General features: G+C 47.4%; 1 protein-coding gene across 1 annotated transcript in view; it reads right to left on the bottom strand.

Moving 5' to 3' along the window:
• The window catches only part of LOC138792172 (aldehyde dehydrogenase family 3 member B1-like), a 110511-nt gene extending 92435 nt beyond the window's left edge, over window positions 1–18076 (bottom strand). Inside the window, exons 1-2 of the mRNA XM_069969275.1 lie at window positions 17972–18076; window positions 8823–8988 (exon numbers count right to left, since the gene is read on the bottom strand). Of these exons, the coding sequence (XP_069825376.1) occupies window positions 8823–8981 (159 nt within the window). The 5' untranslated portion in view covers window positions 8982–8988; window positions 17972–18076. The remainder of the gene's footprint in view (window positions 1–8822; window positions 8989–17971) is intronic.
• Window positions 18077–21722: the final 3646 nt, after the last annotated feature.

Genomic DNA, 21722 nt, shown 5'->3' with positions numbered 1-21722 from the left:
CTAGTGGTGTCTCCTCATACATCATACACAGGTCACTGCTCCCCCTAGTGGTGTCTCCCCATGCATCATACACGGGTCACTGCTCCCCCTAGTGGTGTCCCCCCATACATCATACACAGGTCACTGCTCCCCCTAGTGGTGTCTCCCCCATACATCATACATAGTGGTGTCCCCCTAGTGGTGTCTCCCCCATACATCATACACAGGTCACTGCTCCCCCTAGTGGTGTCTCCTCATACATCATACACAGGTCGCTGCTCCCCCTAGTGGTGTCACCCCCATACATCATACACAGGTCACTGCTCCCCCTAGTGGTGTCACCCCCATACATCATACACAGGTCACTGCTCCCCCTAGTGGTGTCTCCTCATACATCATACACAGGTCACTGCTCCCCCTAGTGGTGTCTCCTCATACATCATACACAGGTCACTGCTCCCCCTAGTGGTGTCTCCCCATGCATCATACACGGGTCACTGCTCCCCCTAGTGGTGTCCCCCCATACATCATACACAGGTCACTGCTCCCCCTAGTGGTGTCTCCCCCATACATCATACAAAGTGGTGTCCCCCAGTGGTGTCTCCCCCATACATCATACACAGGTCACTGCTCCCCCTAGTGGTGTCTCCCCATACATCATACACAGGTCACTGCTCCCCCTAGTGGTGTCTCCTCATACATCATACACAGGTCACTGCTCCCCCTAGTGGTGTCTCCCCCATACATCATACACAGGTCACTGCTCCCCCTAGTGGTGTCCCCCCATACATCATACACAGGTCACTGCTCCCCCTAGTGGTGTCTCCCCCATACATCATACATAGTGGTGTCCCCCTAGTGGTGTCTCCCCCATACATCATACACAGGTCACTGCTCCCCCTAGTGGTGTCTCCCCATACATCATACACAGGTCACTGCTCCCCCTAGTGGTGTCTCCTCATACATCATACACAGGTCACTGCTCCCCCTAGTGGTGTCTCCCCCATACATCATACACAGGTCACTGCTCCCCTAGTGGTGTCCCCCCATTCATCATACACAGGTCACTGCTCCCCCTAGTGGTGTCTCCTCATACATCATACACAGGTCACTGCTCCCCTAGTGGTGTCCCCCATACATCAGCACAGGTCACTGCTCCCCCTAGTGGTGTCACCCCATACACAGGTCACTGCTCCCCCTAGTGGTGTCTCCCCCATACACAGGTCACTGCTCCCCCTAGTGGTGTCTCCTCTTACATCATACACAGGTCACTGCTCCCCCTAGTGGTGTCTCCCCCATACATCATACACAGGTCACTGCTCCCCTAGTGGTGTCTCCTCATACATCATACACAGGTCACTGCTCCCCCTAGTGTGTCTCCTCATACATCATACACAGGTCACTGCTCCCTAGTGGTGTCACCCCATACATCATACACAGGTCACTGCTCTTCCTAGTGGTGTCTCCTCATACATCATACACAGGTCACTGCTCCCCCTAGTGGTGTCTCCTCATACATCATACACAGGTCACTGCTCCCCCTAGTGGTGTCTCCCATACATCATACACGGGTCACTGCTCCCCCTAGTGGTGTCCCCCCATACATCATACACAGGTCACTGCTCCCCCTAGTGGTGTCTCCCCCATACATCATACATAGTGGTGTCCCCCTAGTGGTGTCCCCCCATACATCATACACAGGTCACTGCTCCCCCTAGTGGTGTCTCCTCATACATCATACAGAGGTCACTGCTCCCCCTAGTGGTGTCTCCTCATACATCATACAGAGGTCACTGCTCCCCCTAGTGGTGTCTCCCCCATACATCATACATAGGTCACTGCTCCCCCTAGTGGTGTCTCCCCCATACATCATACACAGGTCACTGCTCCCCCTAGTGGTGTCTCCCCCATACATCATACACAGGTCACTGCTTCCCCTAGTGGTGTCTCCCCCATACATCATACACAGGTCACTGCTCCCCCTAGTGGTGTCTCCCCCATACATCATACACAGGTCACTGCTCCCCCTAGTGTGGTCTCCCCATACATCAACACAGGTCACTGCTCCCCCTAGTGGTGTCCCCCCATACATCATACACAGGTCACTGCTCCACCTAGTGGTGTCCCCCCATACATCATACACAGGTCACTGCTCCCCCTAGTGGTGTCTCCTCATACATCATACACAGGTCACTGCTCCCCCTAGTGGTGTCCCCTCATACATCATACACAGGTCGCTGCTCCCCCTAGTGGTGTCTCCTCCATACACAGGTCACTGCTCCCCCTAGTGGTGTCCCCTCATACATCATACATAGGTCACTGCTCCCCTTAGTGGTGTCTCCTCCATATACAGGTCACTGCTCCCCCTAGTGGTGTCTCCCCCCATACATCATACACAGGTCACTGCTCCCCCTAGTGGTGTCTCCCCCATACATCTACACAGTCACTGCTTCCCCCTAGTGGTGTCTCCCCTCATACAGCATACACAGGTCACTGTACTCCCCTAGTGGTGTCCCCTCATACATCATACACAGGTCACTGCTCCCCCTAGTGGTGTCTCCCCATAAATCATACACCAGGTCTCTGCTCCCCCTAGTGGTTGTCTCCCCATACATCATACACAGGTCACTGCTCCCCCTAGTGGTGTCCCCCCATAAATCATACAGCAGGTCCTGCTCCCCCTAGTGTTGTCTCCCCATACATCAATACACAGGTCACTGCTCCCCCTAGTGGTGTCTCCTCATACATCATACACAGGTCCACTGCTCCCCCTATGGTGTCACCCCATACCATCATACACAGGCAGCTGCTCCCCCTGTGGTGTCTCCCCATACATCATAGCCAAGGTCACTGCTCCCCCTAGTGGTGTCTCCCCCATACCTCATACACAGGTCACTGCTCCCCCTAGTGGTGCTCCCCTCATACATCATACACAGGTCACTGCTCCCCCTAGTGGGTGTCTCCTCTACATCATACACAGGTCACTGCTCCCCTAGTGGTGTCCCCCCATTCATCATAAACAGGTCACTGCTCCCCCTAGTGGTGTCTCCTCATACATCATACACAGGTCACTGCTCCCCCTAGTGGTGTCTCCTCATACATCATACACAGGTCACTGCTCCCCCTAGTGGGTGTCACCCCCATACATCATACACAGGTCACTGCTCCCCCTAGTGGTGTCACCCCCATACATCATACACAGGTCACTGCTCCCCCTAGTGGTGTCTCCTCATACATCATACACAGGTCAAGCTCCCCCTAGTGGTGTCTCCTCATACATCATACACAGGTCACTGCTCCCCCTAGTGGTGTCTCCCCATGCATCATACCGGGTCACTGCTCCCCCTAGTGGTGTCCCCCCATACATCATACACAGGTCACTGCTCCCCCTAGTGGTGTCTCCCCCATACATCATACATAGTGGTGTCCCCCTAGTGGGTGTCTCCCCATAACATCATACACAGGTCACTGCTCCCCCTAGTGTGTGTCTCCCCATACATCATACACAGGTCCTGCTCCCCCTAGTGGTGTCTCCTCATACATCATACACAGGTCACTGCTCCCCCTAGTGGTGTCTCCCCCATACATCATAACACAGGTCACTGCTCCCCTAGTGGTGTCCCCCCATACATCATATACAGGTCACTGCTCCCCTAGTGGTGTCTCCCCCATACATTCATACATAGTGGTGTCCCCCTAGTGGTGTCTCCCCCATACATCATACACAGGTCACTGCTCCCCCTAGTGGTGTCTCCCCATACATCATACACAGGTCACTGCGCTCCCCCTAGTGGTTACTCCTCATACAGCATACACAGGTCACTGCTCCCCATAGTGTGTCTCCCCCATACATCTACACAGGTCACTGCTCCCCCTAGTGGTGTCCCCCCATACATCATACACAGGTCACTGCTACCCCCTAGTGGTGGTCTCCTCATACATCATACACAGGTCACTGCTCCCCCTAGTGGTGTCCCCCCATACATCAAGCACAGGTCACTGCTCCCCCTAGTGGTGTCCCCCCATACACAGGTCACTGCTCCCCCTAGTGGTGTCTCCCCCATACACAGGTCACTGCTCCCCCTAGTGGTGTCTCCTCTTACATCATACACAGGTCACTGCTCCCCCTAGTGGTGTCTCCCCATACATCATACACAGGTCACTGCTCCCCCTAGTGGTGTCTCCTTATACATCATACACAGGTCACTGCTCCCCCTAGTGGTGTCTCCTCATACATCATACACAGGTCACTGCTCCCCCTAGTGGTGTCTCCCCCATACATCATACATAGTGGTGTCCCCCTAGTGGTGTCCCCCCATACATCATACACAGGTCACTGCTCCCCCTAGTGGTGTCTCCTCATACATCATACACAGGTCACTGCTCCCCCTAGTGGTGTCTCCTCATACATCATACACAGGTCACTCTGCTCCCCCTAGTGGTTGTCCCCCCATACATTCATGCACAGGTCCACTGCTCCCCCTAGTGTGTCCCCCCATACACAGGTCACTGCTCCCTCTATTGGTGTCTCCCCCATACACAGGTCACTGCTCCCCTAGTGGTGTCCTCCTCATACACATCATACACAGGTCACTGCTCCCCTAGTGGTGTCTCCCCCATACATCATACACAGGTCACTGCTCCCCCTAGTGGTGTCTCCCCATACATCATACTCAGGTCACTGCTCCCCCTAGTGGTGTCTCCTCATACATCATACACAGGTCGCTGCTCCCCCTAGTGGTGTCTCCTCATACATCATACACAGGTCACTGCTCCCCCTAGTGGTGTCTCCCCTCATACATCATACACAGGTCGCTGCTCCCCCTAGTGGTGTCTCCTCTTACATCATACACAGGTCACTGCTCCCCCTAGTGGTGTCTCCTCATACATCATACAGAGGTCACTGCTCCCCCTAGTGGTGTCTCCCCCATACATCATACATAGGTCACTGCTCCCCCTAGTGGTGTCTCCCCCATACATCATACACAGGTCACTGCTCCCCCTAGTGGTGTCTCCCCATACATCATGCACAGGTCACTGCTTCCCCTAGTGGTGTCTCCCCATACATCATACACAGGTCACTGCTCCCCCTAGTGGTGTCTCCCCCATACATCATACACAGGTCACTGCTCCCCCTAGTGGTGTCTCCCCCCATACATCATACACAGGTCACTGCTCCCCCTAGTGGTGTCTCCCCCATACATCATACACAGGTCGCTGCTCCCCCTAGTGGTGTCTCCTCATACATCATACACAGGTCACGGCTCCCCCTAGTGGTGTCTCCTCATACATCATACACAGGTCACTGCTCCCCCTAGTGGTGTCTCCTCATACATCATACACAGGTCACTGCTCCCCTAGTGGTGTCTCCCATACATCATACTACAGGTCACTGCTCCCCTAGTGGTGTCCCCCCATACATCATACACAGTCACTGCTCCCCCTAGTGGTGTCCTCCCCATACATCATACACAGGTCACTGCTCCCCCTAGTGGTGTCCCCCCATACATCATACACAGGTCACTGCTCCCCCTAGTGGTGTCTCCTCATACATCATACACAGGTCACTGCTCCCCCTAGTGGTGTCTCCTCATACATCATACACAGGTCACTGCTCCCCCTAGTGGTGTCTCCTCATACATCATACACAGGTCACTGCTCCCCCTAGTGGTGTCACCCCCATACATCATACACAGGTCACTGCTCCCCCTAGTGGTGTCTCCCTCATACATCATACACAGGTCACTGCTCCCTCTAGTGGTGTCCCCCAATACATCATACACGGGTCACTGCTCCCCCTAGTGGTGTCTCCTCATACATCATACACAGGTCACTGCTCCCCTAGTGGTGTCTCCTCATACATCATTACACAGGTCACTGCTCCCCCTAGTGGGTGTCTCCCCATACACAGGTCACTGCTCCCCCTAGTGGTGTCTCCCCCATACATCATACACAGGGTCACTGCTCCCTCTAGTGGTGTCTCCTCCATACATCATACACAGGTCACTGCTCCCCTAGTGGTGTCCCCCCATAAATCATACACAGGTCACTGCTCCCCCTAGTGGTGTCTCCCCCATACATCATACACAGGTCACTGCTCCCCCTAGTGGTGTCTCCCCCATACATCATACACAGGTCACTGCTCCCCCTAGTGGTGTCTCCTCCATACATCATACACAGGTCACTGCTCCCCCTAGTGGTGTCCTCCTCATACATCATACACAGGTCACTGCTCCCCCTAGTGGTGTCTCCTCATACATCATACACAGGTCACTGCTCCCCCTAGTGGTGTCTCCTCATACATCATACACAGGTCACTGCTCCCCCTAGTGGTGTCTCCTCTTACATCATACACAGGTCACTGCTCCCCCTAGTGGTGTCTCCTCATGCACAGGTCACTGCTCCCCCTAGTGGTGTCTCCTCATACATCATACACAGGTCACTGCTCCCCCTAGTGGTGTCCCCCATACATCATACACATGGTCACTGCTCCCCCTAGTGGTTGTACTCCCCCATACAATCATACACAGGTCACTGCTCCCCCTAGTGGTTGTCTCCTCATACATCATACACAGGTCACTGCTCCCCCTAGTGTGTCCCCCCATACATCATACACAGGTCACTGCTCCCCCTAGTGGTGTCTCCCCATACATCATACACAGGTCACTGCTCCCCTAGTGGTGTCCCCTCATACATCATACACAGGTCGCTGCTCCCCCTAGTGGTGTCTCCTCATACATCATACCACAGTCACTGCTCCCCCTAGTGGTGTCTCCTCATACATCATACACAGGTCACTGCTCCCCCTAGTGGTGTCTCCTCATACATCATACACAGGTCACTGCTCCCCCTAGTGGTGTCTCCCCCACACATCATACACAGGTCACTGCTCCCCCTAGTGGTGTCATCCCATATACAGGTCACTGCTCCCCCTAGTGGTGTCTCCCCATACATCATACACAGGTCACTGCTCCCCCTAGTGGTGTCCCCTCATACATCATACACAGGTCGCTGCTCCCCCTAGTGGTGTCCCCTCATACATCATACACAGGTCGCTGCTCCCCCTAGTGGTGTCTCCTCATACATCATACACAGGTCACTGCTCCCCCTAGTGGTGTCTCCCCATACATCATACACAGGTCACTGCTCCCCCTAGTGGTGTCTCCTCATACATCATACACAGGTCACTGCTCCCCCTAGTGGTGTCACCTCATACATCATACACAGGTCACTGCTCCACCTAGTGGTGTCTCCCCCATACATCATACACAGGTCACTGCTCCCCCTAGTGGTGTCACCTCATACATCATACACAGGTCACTGCTCCCCCTAGTGGTGTCTCCTCTTACATCATACACAGGTCACTGCTCCCCCTAGTGGTGTCTCCCCCACACATCATACACAGGTCACTGCTCCCCCTAGTGGTGTCCTCCCATACACAGGTCACTGCTCCCCCTAGTGGTGTCTCCTCATAAATCATACACAGGTCACTGCTCCCCCTAGTGGTGTCACCTCATACATCATACACAGGTCACTGCTCCCCCTAGTGGTGTCTCCCCCACACATCATACACAGGTCACTGCTCCCCCTAGTGGTGTCATCCCATATACAGGTCACTGCTCCCCCTAGTGGTGTCTCCTCATACATCATACACAGGTCGCTGCTCCCCCTAGTGGTGTCTCCTCATAAATCATACACAGGTCACTGCTCCCCCTAGTGGTGTCACCTCATACATCATACACAGGTCACTGCTCCCCCTAGTGGTGTCTCCCCCACACATCATACACAGGTCACTGCTCCCCCTAGTGGTGTCATCCCATATACAGGTCACTGCTCCCCCTAGTGGTGTCACCCCCATACATCATACACAGGTCACCGCTCCCTCTAGTGGTGTCTCCTCATACATCATACACAGGTCGCTGCTCCCCCTAGTGGTGTCTCCTCATAAATCATACACAGGTCACTGCTCCCCCTAGTGGTGTCACCTCATACATCATACACAGGTCACTGCTCCCCCTAGTGGTGTCTCCTCATACATCATACACAGGTCACTGCTCCCCCTAGTGGTGTCTCCCCCATACATCATACATAGTGGTGTCCCCCCCCATACATCATACATAGTGGTGTCCCCCCCATACATCATACATAGTGGTGTCCCCCCCCATACATCATACATAGTGGTGTCCCCCCATACATCATACATAGTGGTGTCCCCCCCATACATCATACATAGTGGTGTCCCCCATACATCATACATAGTGGTGTCCCCCATACATCATACATAGTGGTGTCCCCCCATACATCATACATAGTGGTGTTTCCCCATACATCATACATAGTGGTGTTTCCCCATACATCATACATAGTGGTGTCCCCCCATACATCATACATAGTGGTGTCCCCCCATACATCATACATAGTGGTGTTTCCCCATACATCATACATAGTGGTGTCCCCCCCATACATCATACATAGTGGTGTCCCCCATACATCATACATAGTGTTGTCCCCCATACATCATACATAGTGGTGTTTCCCCATACATCATACATAGTGGTGTCCCCCCCCATACATCATACATAGTGGTGTCCCCCATACATCATACATAGTGGTGTCCCCCCCATACATCATACATAGTGGTGTTTCCCCATACATCATACATAGTGGTGTCCCCCCCCATACATCATACATAGTGGTGTCCCCCATACATCATACATAGTGGTGTCCCCCATACATCATACATAGTGGTGTCCCCCCCCATACATCATACATAGTGGTGTCCCCCCATACATCATACATAGTGGTGTCCCCCATACATCATACATGGCCTCGGCATCTCTCACCTTATTCAGATCTTTCTTTAGTCCTTCCATGATTTGGTTCCTATTTTCTTCTAAGAATTTATTCAGAGCTTCTAGTTGGGAGACGCGGAACGTCGCCGGCCTCGTCCTCCCCTCCCGGAAGCTGCGTCTCAGATTGCTGACTGTCTCCTCGTAGGCCATTGTGTGTCTGTGCAGCATGAGGAGAGAGAAACACCAAGAAGTGTGCGACATTACACATTTATAGCTGTCACCCCCCCCCCACCACCACCATCACCGTGCCTGTCATATAGAGTGTGATGTCAGTGTATAGTGTGATGTCAGTGTATAGTGTGATGTCAGTGTGATGTCAGTGTATGGTGTGATGTCAGTGTATGGTGTGATGTCAGTGTATAGTGTGATGTCAGTGTATAGTGTGATGTCAGTGTATAGTGTGATGTCAGTGTAATGTCAGTGTATGGTGTGATGTCAGTGTATAGTGTGAGGTCAGTGTGATGTCAGTGTATGGTGTGATGTCAGTGTATAGTGTGATGTCAGTGTATAGTGTGATGTCAGTGTAATGTCAGTGTATGGTGTGATGTCAGTGTATGGTGTGATGTCAGTGTATGGTGTAATGTCAGTGTATGGTGTGATGTCAGTGTATAGTGTGATGTCAGTGTATAGTGTGATGTCAGTGTATAGTGTGATGTCAGTGTATAGTGTGATGTCAGTGTGATGTCAGTGTGATGTCAGTGTGATGTCAGTGTATAGCGTGATGTCAGTGTATGGTGTGATGTCAGTGTATAGTGTGATGTCAGTGTGATGTCAGTGTATGGTGTGATGTCAGTGTATAGTGTGATGTCAGTGTATGGTGTGATGTCAGTGTGATGTCAGTGTATGGTGTGATGTCAGTGTATAGTGTGATGTCAGTGTATGGTGTGATGTCAGTGTACAGTGTGATGTCAGTGTATGGTGTGATGTCAGTGTATGGTGTGATGTCAGTGTATGGTGTGATGTCAGTGTACAGTGTGATGTCAGTGTACAGTGTGATGTCAGCGTGATGTCAGTGTATGGTGTGATGTCAGTGTATAGTGTGATGTCAGCGTGATGTCAGTGTATAGTGTGATGTCAGTGTATAGTGTGATGTCAGTGTATGGTGTGATGTCAGTGTATAGTGTGATGTCAGTGTATGGTGTGATGTCAGCGTGATGTCAGTGTATAGTGTGATGTCAGCGTGATGTCAGTGTATGGTGTGATGTCAGTGTATAGTGTGATGTCAGTGTGATGTCAGTGTATAGTGTGATGTCAGTGTATAGTGTGATGTCAGTGTATAGTGTGATGTCAGTGTCATGTCAGTGTATGGTGTGATGTCAGTGTGTAGTGTGATGTCAGTGTGATGTCAGTGTGATGTCAGTGTGATGTCAGTGTGATGTCAGTGTGATGTCAGTGTATGGTGTGATGTCAGTGTATAGTGTGATGTCAGTGTATGGTGTGATGTCAGTGTATGGTGTGATGTCAGTGTATAGTGTGAGGTCAGTGTGATGTCAGTGTATGGTAGTGATGTAGCAGTGTGATGTAGTTTGTCAGTGTAATGTCAGTGTATGGTGTGATGTCAGTGTATAGTGTGATGTCAGTGTATAGTGTGATGTCAGTGTATAGTGTGATGTCAGTGTATAGTGATGTTAGTGTGATGTCAGTGTATGGTGTGATGTCAGTGTATGGTGTGATGTTAGTGTGATGTCAGTGTATAGTGTGATGTCAGTGTATAGTGTGATGTCAGTGTATAGTGTGATGTCAGTGTATGGTGTGATGTCAGTGTATGGTGTGATGTCAGTGTATAGTGTGATGTCAGTGTATAGTGTGAGGTCAGTGTGATGTCAGTGTATGGTGTGATGTCAGTGTGATGTCAGTGTAATGTCAGTGTATGGTGTGATGTCAGTGTATAGTGTGATGTCAGTGTATAGTGTGATGTCAGTGTACGGCGTGATGTCAGTGTATGGTGTGATGTCAGTGTATAGTGTAATGTCAGTGTATAGTGTAATGTCAGTGTATAGTGTAATGTCAGTGTATGGTGTGATGTCAGTGTATGGTGTGATGTCAGTGTATAGTGTGATGTCAGTGTACGGTGTGATGTCAGTGTATAGAGTGATGTCAGTGTATGGTGTGATGTCAGTGTATGGTGTGATGTCAGTGTATAGTGTGATGTCAGTGTGATGTCAGTGTATGGTGTGATGTCAGTGTATGGTGTGATGTCAGTGTATGGTGTGATGTCAGTGTATAGTGTGATGTCAGTGTATAGTGTGATGTCAGTGTATAGTGTGATGTCAGTGTCATGTCAGTGTATGGTGTGATGTCAGTGTATGGTGTGATGTCAGTGTATGGTGTGATGTCAGTGTATGGTGTGATGTCAGTGTATAGTGTGATGTCAGTGTATAGTGTGATGTCAGTGTCATGTCAGTGTATGGTGTGATGTCAGTGTGTAGTGTGATGTCAGTGTGATGTCAGTGTGATGTCAGTGTGATGTCAGTGTGATGTCAGTGTGATGTCAGTGTATGGTGTGATGTCAGTGTGTAGTGTGATGTCAGTGTATGGTGTGATGTCAGTGTATAGTGTGATGTCAGTGTATAGTGTGAGGTCAGTGTGATGTCAGTGTATGGTGTGATGTCAGTGTATGGTGTGATGTCAGTGTAATGTCAGTGTATGGTGTGATGTCAGTGTATAGTGTGATGTCAGTGTATAGTGTGATGTCAGTGTATAGTGTGATGTCAGTGTATGGTGTGATGTCAGTGTATAGTGTGATGTCAGTGTATAGTGTGAGGTCAGTGTGATGTCAGTGTATGGTGTGATGTCAGTGTAATGTCAGTGTATGGTGTGATGTCAGTGTATAGTGTGATGTCAGTGTACAGTGTGATGTCAGTGTATAGTGTGATGTCAGTGTATAGTGTGATGTTAGTGTGATGTCAGTGTATAGTGTGATGTCAGTGTACGGCGTGATGTCAGTGTACGGCGTGATGTCAGTGTATGGTGTGATGTCAGTGTATAGTGTGATGTCAGTGTACAGTGTGATGTCAGTGTATAGTGTGATGTCAGTGTATAGTGTGATGTCAGTGTATAGTGTGATGTTAGTGTGATGTCAGTGTATAGTGTGATGTCAGTGTACGGCGTGATGTCAGTGTACGGCGTGATGTCAGTGTATGGTGTGATGTCAGTGTATAGTGTGATGTCAGTGTACAGTGTGATGTCAGTGTATAGTGTGATGTCAGTGTATAGTGTGATGTCAGTGTATAGTGTGATGTTAGTGTGATGTCAGTGTATAGTGTGATGTCAGTGTACGGCGTGATGTCAGTGTACGGCGTGATGTCAGTGTACGGCGTGATGTCAGTGTACGGCGTGATGTCATTGTACGGCGTGATGTCAGTGTACAGTGTGATGTCAGTGTATAGTATGATGTCAGTGTATAGTGTGATGTCAGTGTATAGTGTGATGTCAGTGTATGGTGTGATGTCAGTGTATAGTGTGATGTCAGTGTGATGTCAGTGTATAGTGTGATGTCAGTGTATAGTGTGATGTCAGTGTATAGAGTGATGTCGGTGTATGGTGTGATGTCGGTGTGATGTCAGTGTATAGTGTAATGTCAGTGTATAGTGTGATGTCAGTGTGATGTCAGTGTATGGTGTGATGTCAGTGTATAGTGTGATGTCAGTGAATAGTGTGATGTCAGTGTATGGTGTGATGTCAGTGTATAGTGTGATGTCAGTGAATAGTGTGATGTCAGTGTATGGTGTGATGTTAGTGTATAATGTGATGTCAGTGTATAGTGTGATGTTAGTGTATAATGTGATGTCAGTGTATGGTGTGATGTCAGTGTATAGTGTGATGTTAGTGTATAATGTGATGTCAGTGTATAGTGTGATGTCAGTGTGTAGTGTGATGTCAGTGTATAGTGTGATGTCAGTGTATGGTGTGATATCAGTGTGTAGTGTGATGTCAGTGTATGGTGTGATGTCAGTGTATGGTGTGATGTCAGTGTATGGTGTGATGTCAGTGTGTAGTGTGATGTCAGTGTGTAGTGTGATGTCAGTGTGTAGTGTGATGTCAGTGTATGGTGTGATGTCAGTGTATAGTGTGATGTCAGTGTATAGTGTGATGTCAGTGTATAGTGTGATGTCAGTGTATGGTGTGATATCAGTGTGTAGTGTGATGTCAGTGTATGGTGTGATGTCAGTGTATGGTGTGATGTCAGTGTATGGTGTGATGTCAGTGTGTAGTGTGATGTCAGTGTGTAGTGTGATGTCAGTGTGTAGTGTGATGTCAGTGTATAGTGTGATGTCAGTGTATGGTGTGATGTCAGTGTGTAGTGTGATGTCAGTGTACGGCGTGATGTCAGTGTGATGTCAGTGTATAGTGTAATGTCAGTGTATGGTGTGATGTCAGTGTATAGTGTGATGTCAGTGTATGGTGTGATGTCAGTGTATAGTGTGATGTCAGTGTGATGTCAGTGTATAGTGTGATGTCAGTGTATAGTGTGATGTCAGTGTATAGTGTGATGTCAGTGTATGGTGTGATGTCAGTGTGATGTCAGTGTATGGTGTGATGTCAGTGTATAGTGTGATGTCAGTGTATGGTGTGATGTCAGTGTATAGTGTGATGTCAGCGTGATGTCAGTGTATAGTGTGATGTCAGTGTATAGTGTGATGTCAGTGTATGGTGTGATGTCAGCGTGATGTCAGTGTATAGTGTGATGTCAGTGTGATATCAGTGTATAGTGTGATGTCAGTGTATGGTGTGATGTCAGTGTATAGTGTGATGTCAGTGTATGGTGTGATGTCAGTGTATAGTGTGATGTCAGTGTATGGTGTGATGTCAGTGTATAGTGTGATGTCAGTGTATGGTGTGATGTCAGTGTATAGTGTGATGTCAGTGTGATGTCAGTGTATGGTGTGCTGTCAGTGTATGGTGTGATGTCAGTGTATAGTGTGATGTCAGTGTCATGTCAGTGTGATGTCAGTGTGATGTCAGTGTAATGTCAGTGTATGGTGTGATGTCAGTGTATAGTGTGATGTCAGTGTGTAGTGTGATGTCAGTGTATGGTGTGATGTCAGTGTATGGTGTGATGTCAGTGTATGGTGTGAGGTCAGTGTGATGTCAGTGTATGGTGTGATGTCAGTGTATGGTGTGATGTCAGTGTAATGTCAGTGTATGGTGTAATGTCAGTGTATAGTGTGATGTCAGTGTATAGTGTGATGTCAGTGTATAGTGTGATGTCAGTGTATAGTGTGATGTCAGTGTATAGTGTGATGTCAGTGTGATGTCAGTGTATGGTGTGATGTCAGTGTATGGTGTGATGTCAGTGTATAGTGTGATGTCAGTGTATAGTGTGATGTCAGTGTCATGTCAGTGTGATGTCAGTGTGATGTCAGTGTGATGTCAGTGTATGGTGTGATGTCAGTGTATAGTGTGATGTCAGTGTGTAGTGTGATGTCAGTGTATGGTGTGATGTCAGTGTATGGTGTGATGTCAGTGTATGGTGTGAGGTCAGTGTGATGTCAGTGTATGGTGTGATGTCAGTGTAATGTCAGTGTATGGTGTAATGTCAGTGTATAGTGTGATGTCAGTGTATAGTGTGATGTCAGTGTATAGTGTGATGTCAGTGTATAGTGTGATGTCAGTGTATAGTGTGATGTCAGTGTATAGTGTGATGTCAGTGTATGGTGTGATGTCAGTGTATAGTGTGATGTCAGTGTATGGTGATGTAGTGTAATATGTGTGATGTCAGTGTATGGTGTGATGTCAGTGTATAGTGTGATGTAGTGTATGGTGTGATGTCAGTGTATAGTGTGATGTCCAGTGTAGTAGGGTGATGTCAGTGTATAGTGTGATGTCAGTGTATAGTGGTGATGTTCAGTGTGATGGATGTCGTGTATGTGTGATGTCAGTGTATAGTGTGATGTCAGTGTACGGCGTGATGTCAGTGTATAGTATGATGTCAGTGTATAGTGTGATGTCAGTGTATAGTGTGATGTCAGTGTATGGTGTGATGTCAGTGTATAGTGTGATGTCAGTGTATGGTGTGATGTCAGTGTATAGTGTGATGTCAGTGTATGGTGTGATGTCAGTGTATAGTGTGATGTCAGTGTGATGTCAGTGTATAGTGTGATGTCAGTGTATAGTGTGATGTCAGTGTATAGTGTGATGTCAGTGTATGGTGTGATGTCAGTGTGATGTCAGCGTGATGTCAGTGTATAGTGTGATGTCAGTGTATGGTGTGATGTCAGTGTATGGTGTGATGTCAGTGTGTAGTGTGATGTCAGTGTATAGTGTGATGTCAGTGTGATGTCAGTGTATAGTGTGATGTCAGTGTATAGTGTGATGTCAGTGTATAGAGTGATGTCGGTGTATGGTGTGATGTCAGTGTATAGTGTAATGTCAGTGTATGGTGTGATGTCAGTGTATAGTGTGATGTCAGTGTACAGTGTGATGTCAGTGTATAGAGTGATGTCAGTGTATGGTGTGATGTTAGTGTATAATGTGATGTCAGTGTATGGTGTGATGTTAGTGTATAATGTGATGTCAGTGTATGGTGTGATGTTAGTGTGATGTCAGTGTATAGTGTGATGTCAGTGTATAGTGTGATGTCAGTGTATAGTGTGATGTCAGTGTACGGCGTGATGTCAGTGTGATGTCAGTGTATAGTGTGATGTCAGTGTATGGTGTGATGTCAGTGTACGGCGTGATGTCAGTGTATAGTGTGATGTCAGTGAATAGTGTGATGTCAGTGTATGGTGTGATGTCAGTGTATAGTGTGATGTTAGTGTATAATGTGATGTCAGTGTATAATGTGATGTCAGTGTATAGTGTGATGTCAGTGTGTAGTGTGATGTCAGTGTATGGTGTGATATCAGTGTATGGTGTGATGTCAGTGTGTAGTGTGATGTCAGTGTATGGTGTGATGTCAGTGTATAGTGTGATGTCAGTGTATAGTGTGATGTCAGTGTGATGTCAGTGTGATGTCAGTGTATAGTGTGATGTCAGTGTATAGTGTGATGTCAGTGTATGGTGTGATGTCAGTGTATGGTGTGATGTCAGTGTGTAGTGTGATGTCAGTGTATAGTGTGATGTCAGTGTATGGTGTGATGTCAGTGTATAGTGTGATGTCAGTGTGATGTCAGTGTATGGTGTGATGTCAGTGTATGGTGTGATGTCAGTGTGATGTCAGTGTATGGTGTGATGTCAGTGTATGGTGTGATGTCAGTGTAAAGTGTGATGTCAGTGTATGGTGTGATGTCAGTGTATAGTGTGATGTCAGTGTATAGTGTGATGTCAGTGTATGGTGTGATGTCAGTGTATGGTGTGATGTCAGTGTGTAGTGTGATGTCAGTGTGATGTCAGTGTGATGTCAGTGTATGGTGTGATGTCAGTGTGTAGTGTGATGTCAGTGTGTAGTGTGATGTCAGTGTATGGTGTGATGTCAGTGTATGGTGTGATGTCAGTGTATAGTGTGATGTCAGTGTGATGTCAGTGTATGGTGTGATGTCAGTGTATAGTGTGATGTCAGTGTGATGTCAGTGTATGGTGTGATGTCAGTGTATAGTGTGATGTCAGTGTATAGTGTGATGTCAGTGTATAGTGTGATGTCAGTGTGATGTCAGTGTGATGTCAGTGTACAGTGTGATGTCAGTGTATAGTGTGATGTCAGTGTGATGTCAGTGTATGGTGTGATGTCAGTGTATAGTGTGATGTCAGTGTATAGTGTGATGTCAGTGTGATGTCAGTGTGATGTCAGTGTACAGTGTGATGTCAGTGTATGGTGTGATGTCAGTGTATGGTGTGATGTCAGTGTGTAGTGTGATGTCAGTGTGTAGTGTGATGTCAGTGTATAGTGTGATGTCAGTGTGTAGTGTGATGTCAGTGTATAGTGTGATGTCAGTGTGATGTCAGTGTACGGCGTGATGTCAGTGTATGGTGTGATGTCAGTGTATAGTGTGATGTCAGTGTATGGTGTGATGTCAGTGTATAGTGTGATGTCAGTGTATGGTGTGATGTCAGTGTGATGTCAGTGTATAGTGTGATGTCAGTGTATAGTGTGATGTCAGTGTATGGTGTGATGTCAGTGTGTAGTGTGATGTCAGTGTGTAGTGTGATGTCAGTGTATAGTGTGATGTCAGTGTGTAGTGTGATGTCAGTGTATAGTGTGATGTCAGTGTGATGTCAGTGTACGGCGTGATGTCAGTGTATGGTGTGATGTCAGTGTATAGTGTGATGTCAGTGTATAGTGTGATGTCAGTGTATGGTGTGATGTCAGTGTATGGTGTGATGTCAGTGTATAGTGTGATGTCAGTGTATGGTGTGATGTCAGTGTGATGTCAGTGTGATGTCAGTGTATAGTGTGAGGTCAGTGTATAGTGTGATGTCAGTGTATGGTGTGATGTCAGTGTGATGTCAGTGTATAGTGTGATGTCAGTGTATAGTGTGATGTCAGTGTATAGTGTGATGTCAGTGTATGGTGTGATGTCAGTGTATGGTGTGATGTCAGTGTATAGTGTGATGTCAGTGTATGGTGTGATGTCAGTGTATGGTGTGATGTCAGTGTATAGTGTGATGTCAGTGTATAGTGTGATGTCAGTGTATAGTGTGATGTCAGTGTATGGTGTGATGTCAGTGTATGGTGTGATGTCAGTGTATAGTGTGATGTCAGTGTATGGTGTGATGTCAGTGTATGGTGTGATGTCAGTGTATGGTGTGATGTCAGTGTATGGTGTGATGTCAGTGTATAGTGTGATGTCAGTGTATGGTGTGATGTCAGTGTGATGTCAGTGTGATGTCAGTGTATAGTGTGATGTCAGTGTATGGTGTGATGTCAGTGTATGGTGTGATGTCAGTGTATGGTGTGATGTCAGTGTATAGTGTGATGTCAGTGTATAGTGTGATGTCAGTGTATGGTGTGATGTCAGTGTATAGTGTGATGTCAGTGTATAGTGTGATGTCAGTGTGATGTCAGTGTATGGTGTGATGTCAGTGTATAGTGTGATGTCAGTGTATAGTGTGATGTCAGTGTATGGTGTGATGTCAGTGTATGGTGTGATGTCAGTGTGATGTCAGTGTATAGTGTGATGTCAGTGTATAGTGTGATGTCAGTGTATAGTGTGATGTCAGTGTGTAGTGTGATTAGTGAGCTGTGTGATTTGTGCACTTACCTCGGTGTATTTATCTCTTTCCTCCTCAGCTGAGACTGATTTGCCTGGAGGAAGTGAGAGCAGAAGAAGAAGGAGGAGGATGAGGAGGGAGGAGGATGAGCAGGGAGGGTGAGGGAGGGTGAGGGAGGAGGAGGGAGGAGGAGGAGGATGGGTGTGGGTGTGAGGGTGAGGAGGAGGAGGATGAGCAGGGAGGGTGAGGGAGGAGGAGGGAGGAGGAGGGAGGAGGAGGATGAGCAGGGAGGGTGAGGGAGGAGGATGGGTGTGAGGGTGAGGAGGAGGAGGATGGGTGTGAGGGTGAGGAGGAGGATGGGTGATTGTGCACACTGAGGACTCTCCACACCCATCACAGGGTTGTTCCTCGTCTTTCTGTTTACTCATTAACTTTATTACACAACACAGATCACCAGGGCACAAACATACAGGGAGAGGTATAGGTGTATATAGATATAGGGAGATATAGGTGTATATAGATATATAGATATAGGGAGATATAGGTGTATATAGATATAGGTGTATGTAGGTATATAGATATAGGGAGATATAGGTGTATATGGGTATATAGATATAGGTGTATGTAGGTATATAGATATAGGGAGATATAGGTGTATATAGATATAGGGAGATATAGGTGTATATGGGTATATAGATATAGGGAGATATAGGTGTATATAGATATAGGTGTATGTAGGTATATAGATATAGGGAGATATAGGTGTATATAGATATATAGAGATATAGGTGTATATAGATATAGCCCCGACCACCCTTATGTAATAGGGCCAGTGTCCTATTACTGATATATTCCCCGACCACCCTTATGTAATAGGGCCAGTGTCCTATTACTGATATATCCCCCGACCACCCTTATGTAATAGGGCCAGTGTCCTATTACTGATATATTCCCCGACCACCCTTATGTAATAGGGCCAGTGTCCTATTACTGATATATCCCCCGACCACCCTTATGTAATAGAGCCAGTGTCCTATTACTGATATATTCCCCGACCACCCTTATGTAATAGGGCCAGTGTCCTATTACTGATATATCCCCCGACCACCCTTATGTAATAGGGCCAGTGTCCTATTACTGATATATATCCCGACCACCCTTATGTAATAGGGCCAGTGTCCTATTACTGATATATTCCCCGACCACCCTTATGTAATAGGGCCAGTGTCCTATTACTGATATATTACCGACCACCCTTATGTAATAGGGCCAGTGTCCTATTACTGATATATTCCCCGACCACCCTTATGTAATAGGGCCAGTGTCCTATTACTAATATATTACCCGACCACCCTTATGTAATGGGGCCAGTGTCCTATTACTGATATATTCCCCGACCACCCTTATGTAATAGGGCCAGTGTCCTATTACTGATATATTCCCCGACCACCCTTATGTAATAGGGCCAGTGTCCTATTACTGATATATCCCCCGACCACCCTTATGTAATAGGGCCAGTGGTATATTACTGGTATATTCCCCGACCACCCTTATGTAATAGGGCCAGTGTCCTATTATTGATATATTCTCCGACCACACTTATGTAATAGGGCCAGTGTCCTATTACTGATATATTCCCCGACCACCCTTATGTAATAGGGCCAGTGTCCTATTACTGATATATCCCCCGACCACCCTTATGTAATAGGGCCAGTGTCCTATTACTGATATATTCCCCGACCACCCTTATGTAATAGGGCCAGTGTCCTATTACTGATATATCCCCCGACCACCCTTATGTAATAGAGCCAGTGTCCTATTACTGATATATTCCCCGACCACCCTTATGTAATAGGGCCAGTGTCCTATTACTGATATATACCCCGACCACCCTTATGTAATAGGGCCAGTGTCCTATTACTGATATATAACCCGACCACCCTTATGTAATAGGGCCAGTGTCCTATTACTGATATATTCCCCGACCACCCTTATGTAATAGGGCCAGTGTCCTATTACTGATATATTACCGACCACCCTTATGTAATAGGGCCAGTGTCCTATTACTGATATATTCCCCGACCACCCTTATGTAATAGGGCCAGTGTCCTATTACTGATATATTACCCGACCACCCTTATGTAATGGGGCCAGTGTCCTATTACTGATATATTCCCCGACCACCCTTATGTAATAGGGCCAGTGTCCTATTACTGATATATTCCCCGACCACCCTTATGTAATAGGGCCAGTGTCCTATTACTGATATATCCCCCGACCACCCTTATGTAATAGGGCCAGTGGTATATTACTGGTATATTCCCCGACCACCCTTATGTAATAGGGCCAGTGTCCTATTACTGATATATTCCCGACCACCCTTATGTAATAGGGCCAGTGTCCTATTACTGATATATCCCCCGACCACCCTTATGTAATAGGGCCAGTGGTATATTACTGGTATATTCCCCGACCACCCTTATGTAATAGGGCCAGTGTCCTATTACTGATATATCCCCCGACCACCCTTATGTAATAGGGCCAGTGGTATATTACTGGTATATTCCCCGACCACCCTTATGTAATAGGGCCAGTGTCCTATTACTGATATATTCCCCGACCACCCTTATGTAATAGGGCCAGTGTCCTATTACTGATATATTCCCCGACCACCCTTATGTAATAGGGCCAGTGTCCTATTACTGATATATTCACCGACCACCCTTATGTAATAGGGCCAGTGTCCTATTACTGATATATTCCCCGACCACCCTTATGTAATAGGGCCAATGTCCTATTACTGATATATCCCCCGACCACCCTTATGTAATAGAGATAGTGTCCTGTTACTGATATATCCCCCGACCACCCTTATGTAATAGGGCCAGTGTCCTATTACTGATATATTCCCCGACCCCCCTTATGTAATAGGGCCAGTGTCCTATTACTGATATATTACCCGACCACCCTTATGTAATAGGGCCAGTGTCCTATTACTGATATATCCCCCGACCACCCTTATGTAATAGGGCCAGTGGTATATTACTGATATATTCCCCGACCACCCTTATATAATAGGGCCAGTGGTATATTACTGATATATTCCCCGACCACCCTTATATAATAGGGCCAGTGGTATATTACTGGTATATTCCCCGACCACCCTTATGTAATAGGGCCAGTGGTATATTACTGGTATATGGAGGAAACTAAATATACTGTATGTGAGAAAGGGTTTTTCTGGTTGTTATAAATAAGGTCCGTAGATTGATAGAACATAAATTATATTCATTTATTTATAAAATCCAGATGAAAACTCAATTGTAAAATTTTTAAAGATTTTTTTTAAGCTGGAGTCGGAGTCGCTACATTTTTTCCAACTCCAGTGAAAACTATCTCCGACTCTACAGCCCTTATCTTATGGAAACTATAGGGGGGTGAGTGGATGGAGGTGATCATATGGAGAGTAGGGGGGTGAGTTTTGGATGGAGGTGATCATATGGAGAGTAGAGGGGGTGAGTGGATGGAGGTGATCATATGGAGAGTAGAGGGGGTGAGTTTTGGATGGAGGTGATCATATGGAGAGTAGGGGGGTGAGTGGATGGAGGTGATCATATGGAGAGTAGAGGGGGGTGAGTGGATGGAGGTGATCATATGGAGAGTAGAGGGGGTGAGTGGATGGAGGTGATCATATGGAGAGTAGGGGGGTGAGTGGATGGAGGTGATCATATGGAGAGTAGAGGGGGGTGAGTGGATGGAGGTGATCATATGGAGAGTAGAGGGGGTGAGTTTTGGATGGAG

The sequence above is a fragment of the Dendropsophus ebraccatus genome, chromosome 5 (genome assembly GCF_027789765.1).
Source record: "Dendropsophus ebraccatus isolate aDenEbr1 chromosome 5, aDenEbr1.pat, whole genome shotgun sequence".
In the NCBI taxonomy this organism is placed as follows: Eukaryota; Metazoa; Chordata; class Amphibia; order Anura; family Hylidae; genus Dendropsophus; species Dendropsophus ebraccatus.
The sequence above is the reverse complement of the archived record's forward strand: the minus strand, read 5'-3'. Positions and strand labels throughout refer to the sequence as shown.